The sequence below is a fragment of the Gracilinanus agilis genome, chromosome 4 (genome assembly GCF_016433145.1).
Source record: "Gracilinanus agilis isolate LMUSP501 chromosome 4, AgileGrace, whole genome shotgun sequence".
Lineage (NCBI taxonomy): Eukaryota > Metazoa > Chordata > Mammalia > Didelphimorphia > Didelphidae > Gracilinanus > Gracilinanus agilis.
The window spans coordinates 436,734,126-436,746,710 of record NC_058133.1 but is presented as its reverse complement, the minus strand read 5'-3'; the positions used below and the strand labels follow the sequence as shown (position 1 = coordinate 436,746,710).

The following is a 12,585-nucleotide window of genomic DNA, read 5'->3' as shown; positions in this document are numbered from 1 at the left end:
AACAGATGCATTGAGGCATGAGGAGTCTAAATTTCCAAAGTCACACTAGTATTACTAGTCGAAGCAAGATTTGAAATCAGGTTCTCTGACTCTAAAGGCAGTATTCTTCCCACCATCCCACTGGGTCATTTGCTTTTGTAAAATTAATTTCTTGGTTCTTATTTTAAAAGTGATGCATAGGGGGCAGCTGGGTAGCTCAGTGAATTGAGAATCAGGCCTAGAGACAGGAGGTCCTACGTTCAAATCTGGCCTCAGACACTTCCTAGCTGTGTGACCCTGGGCAAGTCACTTGACCCCCATTGCCTAGCTCTTACTGCTCTTCTGCCTTGAAGCCAATACACAGTATTGACTCCAAGAGGGAAGGTAAGGGCTTATAATAAATAAATAAATGAATCAATGAATCAATGAATCAATGAACCAACAAATAAATAAATGGATGAATGGGTGAGTGGGTAAATAAATAAATGGATAAATGAATAAATAAAAGTGATGCATGCACTGAATATGTTACTGAAAGACTTCACAGTTTGATTTAAAATACAGTAGATGGGTACAGATGACTAAAAATACTTAGTAAAAAGTTAAATTTCTCAATTCCCATTAACTATTCTGCTAGTTACCTTTCCCCATTTGAATGCTAATCAGCCTTTGTCTCTACATGCTTCTGCAGCTACTGCTAAGATAAATGAGGAGGTGGGGCCTTTTGTATTTTCATTGTGGACATGATCTGAAAAGACCCTAAGTTTGGTTTAGCATCAGAACAATCTTTCAAGAGAAATGATGGATATCTCATTGCCAGCTTCAATTAGATTAGGCTCAGCTGGATATTTGTATACCCAAAAGGGATATCATAACTGCATCTTTATGTGTTTTCCACAAAAATGTCCTTTGGTACTGAATTTCTCATTCCTATAAAAAAGAAAATAACTAGTCAAGTAACTAGAATTAGAATAAAGTATTTTTTCTTTCCTGTAGAGGAAGCTGGGTGACTTGGATTCTTCTTCCAGCTGAGTCTTGGTTTCCCACTTTGGACTATAAAGTGAAATTTGTTTTCCCACAAAACTCAAGGGGTGACAAGATTAATAAATTAACATTAATATGGTTCTCTGAGCCTCTCAGATGAAAAAGAATACAGAAATTCAGATTTCAGAGAAGTTATCTGTCCAGACACTATCAATATGTTATTATAGCTGTGTGAATCACTCAAGGAAAGGTATTGTTAGAACAAAATATGAAGTCTTACTATTTTCTTGCCACTCTCACAACAGAGGAATGACTCAAAAGTTCCCTAAACTAACTACATATTGGTAATAAAGAATTTTAGGAAACTTGAAATATTTAAGACTTCCAAAATTTTTCAACCTAAAAGGAAACTACTGAAGGGGAAATCGTCATACTATTAGGCTTTGACTCATGAGGAATTTTCATAAAATAACTTTATTTGAGGATTCCTTGGCTAAGTATATTAACATTTCCTTTTTCTCACTAAAAGCCCATATCTTTACTAAAACTAGATATGTAATATGGATGGCTTCATCCCATTTATTCTTTTCTTGGTTGGAATAAGTTGCCAAGTTCTCGGTGTACTGCAAAACTGACTTCAAGAACCTGTTGGAAAAAGAGGGAAAAGTTTTGCAAAAAATATCTCTTTTCTGACACTGATTCAGCTATCAATGTCCCAAATTACTTAAATTGCTTTCTCTTTTTTTCCCAGATTACTCCCAAACTATCTTCTTTCTATATCAAAAACAAGAACAAACGAAGCAAAATATGTATCAGTCTCTTGATACAACACCATAAACAAATGGGCAGCTAGGTGGCTCAGTATATTGAGAGCCAGGCCTAAAGCAGGAGTTTATGGGTTCAAATCTGGCCTCAGGCATTTCCTAGCTATGTGACTCTGGCCCCCACTGCTTACCCCTTACTGTTTTTCTGACTTAGAACCAATACTCAATATTGATTCTAAGATGGAAAGTATGGGTTTAAAAAATTTTTTTAATGAGAATTCTAAGGTTTGGGCAATTAGAAAGTGAGAAAAACAGATTAAAGTAGAATGATTCTAAGAGATATAGTCCCATTTCTCTTTTAGAATTTGAATTATTTATCCCATATCAACTCCAAAATGGAATGCACAAAGTCATTAGGCTAAATGTTAGTTCTTTTGAAATGATGTTCATTTTTCCTGTCATCTTTAGACATGTCAGTGGTTATTAAATAAATTTAACCACCTCTCAGAAATAAACATAAAAGAAATTTTCATAAATTCAAAGGCAAAGTATAACACAGATAAAAGGGAATTTTCCTGACAATAAATGACATCAGAAATTGAAATAATTACCAAAAAAGCTTAAACTTCTGCCACAACTGTTTTATAGACTCTTGCACTTCTGGATACCAATTAACCAAATGTTATAATCACAGAACCTTAAAAGGTCATCTAGTCCAAACACTCACTCCACTCCAGTATTTTCTCCATGATATTACTTGATAAATTTATCAAGCCTCTGCCTGAATAATTACTGTGATGAAAGTCACCTTACAAGACAGCCTATTCCATCTCTGGATAATTTTGTTAGAAAATTGTTTCTCAAACCATATCAAAATTTGCTTCCATATATAGCTTTCATCTAAGCAAATTTCTGCCTGCAACAAGTCACAAAGAAAAAAAAGTCAGATCCTTCTTCTATATCTTCAAGTAACTGGAAAGAACTCAAAGTTTTGAGTTTTTTTCTCCCAGACAATTCTTAATATGTTATAATTTTCTATCCCACTCCTGATTCCTGTTCACCTTATTACCCTGGTTACACTCTGGACATGGTCTGGTTCATCTAACTTAAAACGTGGTGCCCAGAAGAAAATACAAATACTCCAAGATATGGTTTGACCAATGTAGAATACAGTGAGACTATCATCTACTTTGATCTGGGGCAAAGGTGTCAAACTCATGGGTGGTAGGTCACAGGTAGCCTATAACACTCCCAAGAGCAGCCTGAAGCAGATTAAATTGTAATTGGGTAATATTTAGCAAAATCAATTAAAATTCACTAAAACATAGAAAACATTACATTGTAAAACTAAGGAACTAAGTGGTCCACAGGAATCCATATGTATGGTGTAGTGGTCCCATTTTTATTGGAATCTGACACCATCGTGCCAAGCCATTATACCTCTATTAATAAAACTTACTGTTATTTGCTGGGTTTTTTCACTACCATGTCATTGACTTACCCTGATCTTGAACTACGATCACAGGACCTAGATTCAGAGCAGGAAGAAACCTCAGGTGTCATCTAGACCCACCTTCTCATTTTATAGATGAGGAAACTGATGCTCACTGAGCAGACATGAAAAAACTTGCCCAATTCAAGCCACCATCCTCTGACTCTTAATCCAGCACGCTTTCTACCATTCCATGCAACTCATAGGTCTGACTTTTGAGTTGCCAGAGCCAATGTAAAGGGTTTCTGAGGAGACTGCTATGACTGCTGGCATAGTCTGAGGGAATCCTCAAAGATCTAATGTGATCTTAGTACTTCCCTGACCCTGTGTGTCCCTTGAGCTTTTAGGTCTTAGGATACAGGCAAGGAGGCTGCAGGGGTTATATCGTGTCCTCAAACCCTGATGCTACAGGAAGCGTTAGACATTTTGGAAAGGTGTCATCTTCTATATCTGAAAAATGCAGTTCTGCCAAACATTTTGTTCCAGGTTATTATATAAATGGAGATTTTGAACCTTGGACTGCATCTCCCATAAGTCCTTAGTATTTCCCAGAATTGCCTTTAATCTCTCCTCATTTGCATAGTTACGTTATTGTTTTATAGTTGGCTGTAACTCCTCCCTCTGGTTAGTACCTCTTAGTTAGTCTCTTTTGTTAGTTTATTATTAATAAAATACTTATAAATATAATGTTTAGTATTTTGCATATTAAATTTAATCTCTGCGTTATTCAGATATAATAGTTTGTCATATAAGAAAAACTGTATCTTCCTTAGCAACCATTGAGGCTGTTAGTTATATATGAATGGATAAATTGAGAACAGTTACTAAGCACTTGCACTACATATGCTAAGTGCTGGGGATACAAACAGAAAATCAAGATAGCTTTTTATCTCAAGGAAGTCTATTTTGGGGATGCAATGCATAGCACAGGGTTCCACTACAGTGCTCAAGGCAAAACCCAATGGCTCTCAGGGTACATCAGCAGGAGACATGTAAGGCCTAGTGGGCTAGATGACAAATAGTTTAGCTGAAATGCTGATGTTTCAACACATCTTTACTGTCATTTTAATTGATAAAACTGTATCTGCTTCTGGAAGATGGCAGCAGGAGCCAGGATGGAAACAGAACCAGTGGTGAGGCTACTCAAAGGGCTCTTAAGAAAGGCTGTCTCCTTGGGGGTCGAAGCAGAGGTGGTGATCTCTGCTGGCAGCAGAGAGGCTGATTTGGGGAATGTTAGTGATGATAGTGAGGCCACGTTACCACATGGAGTGTTCCTCTTGACGATAACAGTGGAGTGAGACTGGAAGCTCTGTCTATGGTGATGCTGCTATTATTAGGATTGCTTCCCCTGGATCTAAGGTACATCATCGTGGTGGTAGTGGTGGTTTAGCCTGTTTTCAATCATGTCATTACATGCTCTCTCTCCCTGGAGCATCTTATTGTTTCTGCTCAACTGGCTTATAGAATATATATCCTTCTGGGATATCTAGAGGTAGTAGGATGAACTAAATGGTTTTTGGTAGAATTGTTTCTCTTAAAAATATTTTTTTTATCTGAGTCAGTAATAGTAATTCAATATTCTGAAGTAAAAGAGAAATTCTGAAAAGATACGTCACTGAAGAGATATATTTCTATATCTATATCCATCTTGAGGAGCAGAATATAGTACACTGGACAAATAGCTGTAGAGACTAAAGAACTGGATTCAAATCCTACCTCTGATGCTATCTGTTACAAAGACCTCAGGCAAATTCCCCAATTGATAAATGGTCAATGGACATGAATAGGCAGTTTTCAGATAAAGAAATCAAAACTATCAATAAGGGCTTGGAAAAGAGTTCTGAATCTCTCATAATTAGAGAAATGCAAATCAAAACAACTCTGAGGTATCACCTCACACCTAGCAGATTGGCCAATATGACAACAAAGGAAAAGTGATAAATGTTGGAGGAGATTTGGCAAAATTGGGACACTAATGCAGTGCTGGAGGAGCTGTGAACTGATCCAACCATTCTGGAAGGCAATTTGGAACTATGCCCAAAGGGTTTTAAAAGACTGCCTGCCCTCTGATCCAGCCATACCACTGCTGGGTTTGTACCCCCAAAAAGATAATAAGGAAAAATACTTGTACAAAAATATTCAGAGCCATGCTCTTTGTGGTGGCAAAAAATTGGAAAATGAGGGGGTGTCCATCGGACAAGCCACTTCATCTATAAATAAGGAGGTTGTATTCGAGGGCTTCTGAAGTTCCTTCTAGTACTAGATACATATGATCTTACATTAATATCAAGAAGAAAATGCTTAAGAAATATATCAGAATCTACTGGAAAAAAATAAGATACCATCACAGAGAATACACAAGTAAAAACAATAGAGAGTAAGTTCATTTTAAAATTGTACATACTTACTTTAAATACTGCTGGTATTCACAAGCACTTTTTTCATTAACAATATGAATGTTGACTAATTCCATTGTAATCAGCAATAATATTAACTGGAGTACAGAAGACAAAAGCTTAATACTAAAAATAAAAGAGTTAAATTAGCTAAAATGTTTTTATATCAAAAATCACTTTCACATTGAAAAAAACTTTGCTTACCCCTGCTATTTTGTCTAACTATAGTCACACTTCCCTCTTTTCTTTCACCACTAAATTTAGTAAACAAGGGGCCCTCCACCTAAGGCCTCAACTTCCTCACCACAAATTTACAGAATTCAATTCAACAAACATGTATTGAGTGCCTATTATATGGATGGCATCAAGATAGGGGCTAGAGATGCTAAGATAAAAGTTGAAACAGTGTCTGCCCTTTAGGAACCTACATTTTATTGGGAGAGCTGGATGCAGCATGTACATAGAGAAATAAATAGATGTGGAAGGAGATATACATTCTTGGCCATGACCAATGAAGGAATTTGCTTTGTTTGACTATTCATAACTGTTACTAGAATTTTTTTTCTTTGCTCAGAAAAAAAAAATTAAATTAAAAAATAAATATAAGGAAATCTTAAGAGGGAGAGGACATTTAAAAGTGGAGGAAATCAAGTAAGACATCCCTGGGAAATGGTATATGAGCTGAGCATTGAAAGAAAATAAAATTCTGAAAGAAGAATATGAGGAAGGAATGCACTTCAGACATTCCACATGACCTGCATGAATAGATGAAAGTAGGAGATGGAACAAATAATTAGTAACCCAAATTAGCTATTTATAAATCACATATCAGAGAACAAAAAGAAATGGGAAAGAATTAGATATTTTATAGCTAGAAGGAAACTTGTTGAAAAAATACCAGCCAGATGGTAGAGGACTATGTACTCCAACTACCAAAAGTTTTTGAGTAAGGAAGTACCCTGGGCCTTTTGAATTCTCTTTTGGCAGATGTGCAGAAAATGGAGTGATAGAGGGAAAACCTGGAAGCAAAAACAATGATAGAAGGCCATGAAAATAATTGGCCACCTGGGAGAGGGAAAAAAAAGACAGAGAAGTTATAAGCCTTCTATGTATAAAGTACCAGGCCTAGGAATACAAAGAAAAAAATCCTGGGTCCCCACTCTTCTTTCTGCTCTCTCTCAGCAGCCTCTAGAGGTTCTCATTATTAGATTCCCAGATCTCTTTCCTGAGTTACAGGGATATATCAGTCACTGCTTACTGGAAATTTCAAAGTAAATATCCCAGAAACATCTGAAGCTCAACATATCTAAAACTAGACCATTATATTTCCCTGAAATCCTCTTCTCTTCCAACTTTCTCTATACCTGTAGAAAGGACAGTCATTTTCTCCTGTCTCCTAGATTCATAGCTTTCAAATTATGTTTAATTCTTGATTCTCAACTCTCCCTTACTCCACATACCAGGAAATGGCCAAATCTACTTCCACAATTCTCCCATTCAAGCTCTTCCTTCTTTCTCCTCATATCACCTTAGTTCTGGATTACTGTAACAGTCTTACAATTGGCCACTCTGCCCCATCTTACCTCACCTTACTCTATTGTCCACAGAGGTGCCAAAAGCATCTTTCTTAAGCACAGATCTGAGGTCATGTCACTCCCCTTGTACAAACTCCCAGGGCTTCCAGTCACTTTTAGAATCCAATGTAACCTCTTCTGTATAGCTTTTCAAGCCCTTCACAAGCTGACCCCAATATCACTGTCCATTATTCCCTGTCCTGCAGTCTGCCATCCTGACCTGCCCTCTGCTGCTCTCATGTGACACTCCAGCTGCCATCTCTGGACCTCTGCAGTGATTGTCCCTTGGGCAGAGAAGGCCTTCCTTTCTTCAAGATGCAGCTACAGCTACATGAAGCCTTTGCTCAGGTAAGCTGTTAACACATAATATTTTCCTATTTGTGTGAAAATGGCTTTAGAAAGCCAGCAGAGTTGCCCATCTCCAACTTTAGCACTCACTTATCCTCCCTTTTCTTAGCAGTATCAAAAGTCAGGTAAGTTACTACCTTCTGTTACTTTGTAAAGGTAAACTGCTGAGATGGCCACAATACTCTTTTGCTTTCCCCTCTTTGGACTGGACAGACTATTTCATCAATATAAGAAACTCCTGGTATGGAAACTCCCTCCACCAACACAACCATTCCTCTTCTAGTCTTGAAGAATAATCTGAAGTTCAGAGGTTCAATGGTGACATGGCTAGACGTGAACCCAAGGCTTCCTGACTTCAGGCTAGAGGTCTATCCACCATATTGTGCTGCTTCTGGCTCCTACTAATAGATATTATAGTTATTTCAGCAGGTACATTCTATATTTCTACATACTAAAAAAAATTTAATTTCTTAAAAGTAAAAAAAAAAAACTTAAAACTTTAGCTTTCTCTAAACAAATAAATTAAAACTATACCTAAATTTAACATGTTATAACCATGCTCCCATCCAAAATAAAAAAATATTCTACAAACCTGTTTAACATTCGTAGATAATTCTGCCTCTGGCGAGACCGAAGTGTCTTCTGTACCCACTGTTTATATCTCACTTCTGTAGTGGCAATAATTTGATCAGACACTAGGTGGCAATGCACACTTATTTTCTGAAGGATAGCAAGGACTTCAAGGACAGACCTTGGGCAATATAATGTTCGGATGTGCTTGCTGCAAAGCTCATGAAGCAAAAGGGACCAACTAAAAATCATGAAATAAAACTTTAATCATCACGTTTTAAAATTAACTCACAAAGTACTCACTTTCCCAAAGCACAAATAATTTTTGTTTAAAAACAGCATCTCCTAAAACTTGTATATATTATCAAGATCCACCCAGCTGTCTTCTTATCTCACTGAAATCAAAACAACAGATACCTATCTAGACATTTCTAGAACTAAAGAGCAAATCCCTCAGTTACAAAAAACAAACAATATGAAATTCAAAACAGAGAAGACAAAACAAGTAATAATAATTATACTCAAGGAAATGGAATACTATTGTACTATATAACAAATGACAAGCAAGATAGTTTCAGAAAAACCTGGAAAGATCTACATGAATTGATGCAAATTGAAGTGAACATAACAAGAACATTGTACATAGCAATAGCAATACTGTATGATGAACAACTGTCAAAGACTTAGCTATTCTCAGCAATACAATGATCCAAGGCAATTCTGACGGACTTAAGATGAAAAATGTTATTCACTTCCAGAGAAATGAACTGATGGAATCCAAATGCAAATTGAAACAACTGCTTCACTTTTTAAATTTTTCTTATTATTGTTGTTTTAGCAATGTGGCCAATAAGGAAATGATTTGCATGATTTTACACATAAAATTGATATCACATTTCTTCTCTTCATAATGGATGGGAGAGGAGTGGGAGGGAGGCAGAGAATTTGGAACTCAAAAAAATTAATGAATGTTAAAAATGAATTATAAATTTTAAAATAATAATAATAATAATATTTAAGATGCCTTGACTTACTTTTCTGTGGGAGGATAATCCAGCAAATTATTCAAATTACAGTCACTCTGCAGGATGTAATGTTGGAACTCAGAGGAAATTTTTATAATCAAATGATCACAATCATTGACTTCAGAACTGCCTTCTAATCTGAAAAAAATATAAAATATTTTGGATTTATAACTATAATCTTATAAGTTCACATCTGATTAAATGAATACAAGCTAGCTTATATAAAACTAATTGCCATAACTTTGTCACAGAACATTTCTCATGTAACAACAGCACCAAATCCTTTGAGTAAAAAGCAGGCACTGATTAGAAAAAATTTTTTTCAAAGAAATAATAATATACTTTTTTAAACCCTTACCTTCTTTCTTAGAATTAATACTATTTATTAATTAAGGATTTGAGGCAATTGGGATTAAATGTCTTGTCCAGGGCCACACAGCTAGTTTGTGTCTGATGTAACATTTAAACCCAGGACTTCTGGTCTCCAGGCCTGCCATTCTCACCATGGAATCACCTAATGCCCCAACAGTGTACTTCTGAAGTATTACCACACCGCTGGCATCCTTCCTCTCTAGAGCAATAGTCAGGGAGAAGAAAAAAGTGTCCTCCAGCAGTGTGGGTGGCTCCCCAGTGGAAAAAGTATAACAGGACATAAACAAGAGTTGCACAAGATGGTGCCACGGATGGGTTGTGTCCTAAATCATTGGAGGAAATACCCACATTACTGAGATCACAGATCCATGTGTGTATCTGAGTACTGATCTTCTAAAAACCTTCTCTGAACTTTAACATTAAGGGTCAAAGGCCTATCAAGATCTTTTGTAACTCCATGATGCTACCCTAGGCTTGTCCGACCTTTTTTAAGGTTACCTGGTTGCTTCTGGAATTTGTTCCTCTGGTACTAATGGAAGCTGAGGCCATATTCTGATGTTTTTTTCACAGTGTAAAATCTAGGACATAAAAATACAGTTAACTTTAAAGAATTTTAAATTATTTCCTATAAACATATATGTATACATATATATTTTTAAGTGATATCAAAATTTAAATGAAATGCATGTGAGAAACTCATTAAACTCCACTTTTAATATGTTAACCAAAAGGATTAGCATAAGTAATTCTGTATTTTGCTGCCAGGTATGCATAAATTACAAGGAAATGACTAGGAAGATAGAACAAGTTCACCATTAAATGATTCAAAGTAATGACCACACTGGAGATACTTATACAATGTCTCCTTTACACCCTGATGTGCAATTATAAGGATACAAGTTTGGCCTAATGATGAGTTATCCAGATGTCCAGAAGTTATCTTAAATTCAACATGTCCAAAATGGAAATTATTCTCTTTCCCCACAAGCCCTCCCCTCTTTCTAATTTTCCTGCTTCTGTAGAGGGTTACCACCACCCTTCTAGGGCCCCAGGCTTGCCAGATTCATCACCCTCAACTCCTCTCTCTCTCACAGCCACCCTGCATCTCCCAGCTCTGGCCATGTCCTGTCATTTCTCCCTTTGTAGCATCTCTGGTAGCTGGCCCCTTTCCTCCCAACTGCCACAGCCCTGATGCAGGCCCTCAATCATCCAACACTTCGGCTTCTGCAGTAGCCTTTGGCTGCTCCCCTTGCCTTATTCCAGGCTCTCCTCTCCTCAGCTGTCACACTGATCTAGAGAACAGAGATCTGACCATCTCACCCCCCCATGAACTGTGATGGCTCCCTGTCACCTCCAGGATCAAATCTCAAACAGACTCTTTGGCTTCTAAAGCCTCTTGTAACCCACCCTGCTCTGCCCCAATGCCTCTTCAGGGTGCTTACGCCTGTCTACCGGTCCTGTGCCTCCTTGTTGCTCTTTACACAAGACTCTCCATCTATCCCATTTTCACTGACTGTTCTCTCTGACGGGAAGTATCTTCCTCCTCATCACCTTCTGGATTTCCCGGCCTCCTTCAAGTTTCAGTAAAAGTCTTAGTTTCTGCAGGATGCCTTTCCCAGTCCTGCTTAGTGTTAGCCCCCTCCTGCTGAAGCCATTCCTAATTAGGCAGCACAGTGGACAGAGCACTGGGCCTGGAGTTTATAAGAACTGAGTTCAAATCTGGCCTCAGACACTTGCTAGCTATGTGGCCCCAGGCAAGTCACTTAACCTATTTGTCCCATTTATAAAATGGGGATAATAATAGCACCTATTTACCAGGGATGTTGTAGAATAAAATGAGATATCAATTGTAAAGAGCTTAGCCCAGTGCCTGGCACAGAGTAAGTGCTATACAATGCTAGCTATTATTTTATATCTTATTTGTATATAGTTATTTGAATATTGAACCCCTTCTAAGACCATGAGTTCCTTGAGAGCAAGGACTGGGGTTTTTGTGTGTTGGGGGAAAGAACCAATAGGTTGAAAAAGAGAAAAATGAGAGGAGAAGAGAGGTGGTGAGGGGAGGGAAGGAGAGAGCTCACCCTCATTTCTATCCCATTTTGTAAGAATTAAATCCAAACAAGTTCTTCATGTTCTTCTCTCCATATTTTGAAGGACCAAGTAATTATTAAGGAAAGCCAAAACATTATTATCTGCTTTACTTTTTAAAGAAAAGAGCTCTCTTGCAGAGGTCCAGGTAATTAAAGTTCTCTATCACTACTTTACTGTAACTTAGTTCCAGACTTATAAAAGAACAAGTTCATACACACACATTACACCTTTAGATATGTTTTCCTACCTTTTTTTTAAGTTGAGAAACTGGATGGAATTGAGAACAATAGCTATTTGCACAGCTAATTAAAATTCTGATTGATACATTCTCCTGGTTTTTTAAAAATAGAAAGAGCAGATAAAATTTAATCATTGTAATTCTTGTTTTAGCTCATGACTTTCTTACACTGAACTAAAATTCATTAATAGGCATAGGTTTCCCAGAGACCTTCTCTCAAGAGGAAGACAGGAAAATAGAAAACTATAATTTAAAAAAAAATGAAACAATAAAAACTCTTCATTAAACATTCCATAAAATTTGAAACAAAACAGATTATAACCAGTAACTTTAGTTTTAATTTAGTCCATTAAAGATAATAATAGACATTTGAACAAAATTTTGAAGTATAGTAGCTTTAATAATACTAATTTTGGCATATCCCATCCCCAGATAAATTTAGTAGACATTTAGAGTATCTTTTATGACATTTAATAGCTTAGTATGTATAGTTTTGCAAAAGTTTTGTTTTAGTTCACAGAATAATAGAATCATGTAATACTAGAGCTAGAAGATCCTCCTATGAAAGCTAGGGGTTGCCAATCTTTTTCAGACCCAGTACTCTTTGCCTTACAATAAATCTTTCTCTACCTGATCCCCTTCTTATACAAGACAAATTATGTGGCAGAGTAGACAGAGCACTGGGCCTGGACTCAGGAAAACCTGAGATTAACTGTGGCCTCAGACATTTACTAGTGGGCAAGTCGCCTAGC

General features: G+C 36.9%; 1 protein-coding gene across 2 annotated transcripts in view; it reads right to left on the bottom strand.

Annotated features, from left to right (window-relative positions):
- Nucleotides 1-1,418: 1,418 nt before the first annotated feature.
- The window catches only part of ERMARD (ER membrane associated RNA degradation), a 31,615-nt gene continuing 20,448 nt past the window's right edge, over nt 1,419-12,585 (bottom strand). The window contains exons 11-16 of one of the 2 annotated variants that reach the window (XM_044675811.1): nt 11,843-11,926; nt 10,003-10,082; nt 9,142-9,270; nt 8,130-8,348; nt 5,628-5,741; nt 1,419-1,608 (exon numbers count right to left, since the gene is read on the bottom strand). In XM_044675811.1, the coding sequence (XP_044531746.1) occupies nt 1,425-1,608; nt 5,628-5,741; nt 8,130-8,348; nt 9,142-9,270; nt 10,003-10,082; nt 11,843-11,926 (810 nt within the window). In that variant the 3' untranslated portion in view covers nt 1,419-1,424. The remainder of the gene's footprint in view (nt 1,609-5,627; nt 5,742-8,129; nt 8,349-9,141; nt 9,271-10,002; nt 10,083-11,842; nt 11,927-12,585) is intronic. The other variant, XM_044675812.1, reaches the window with a different exon arrangement.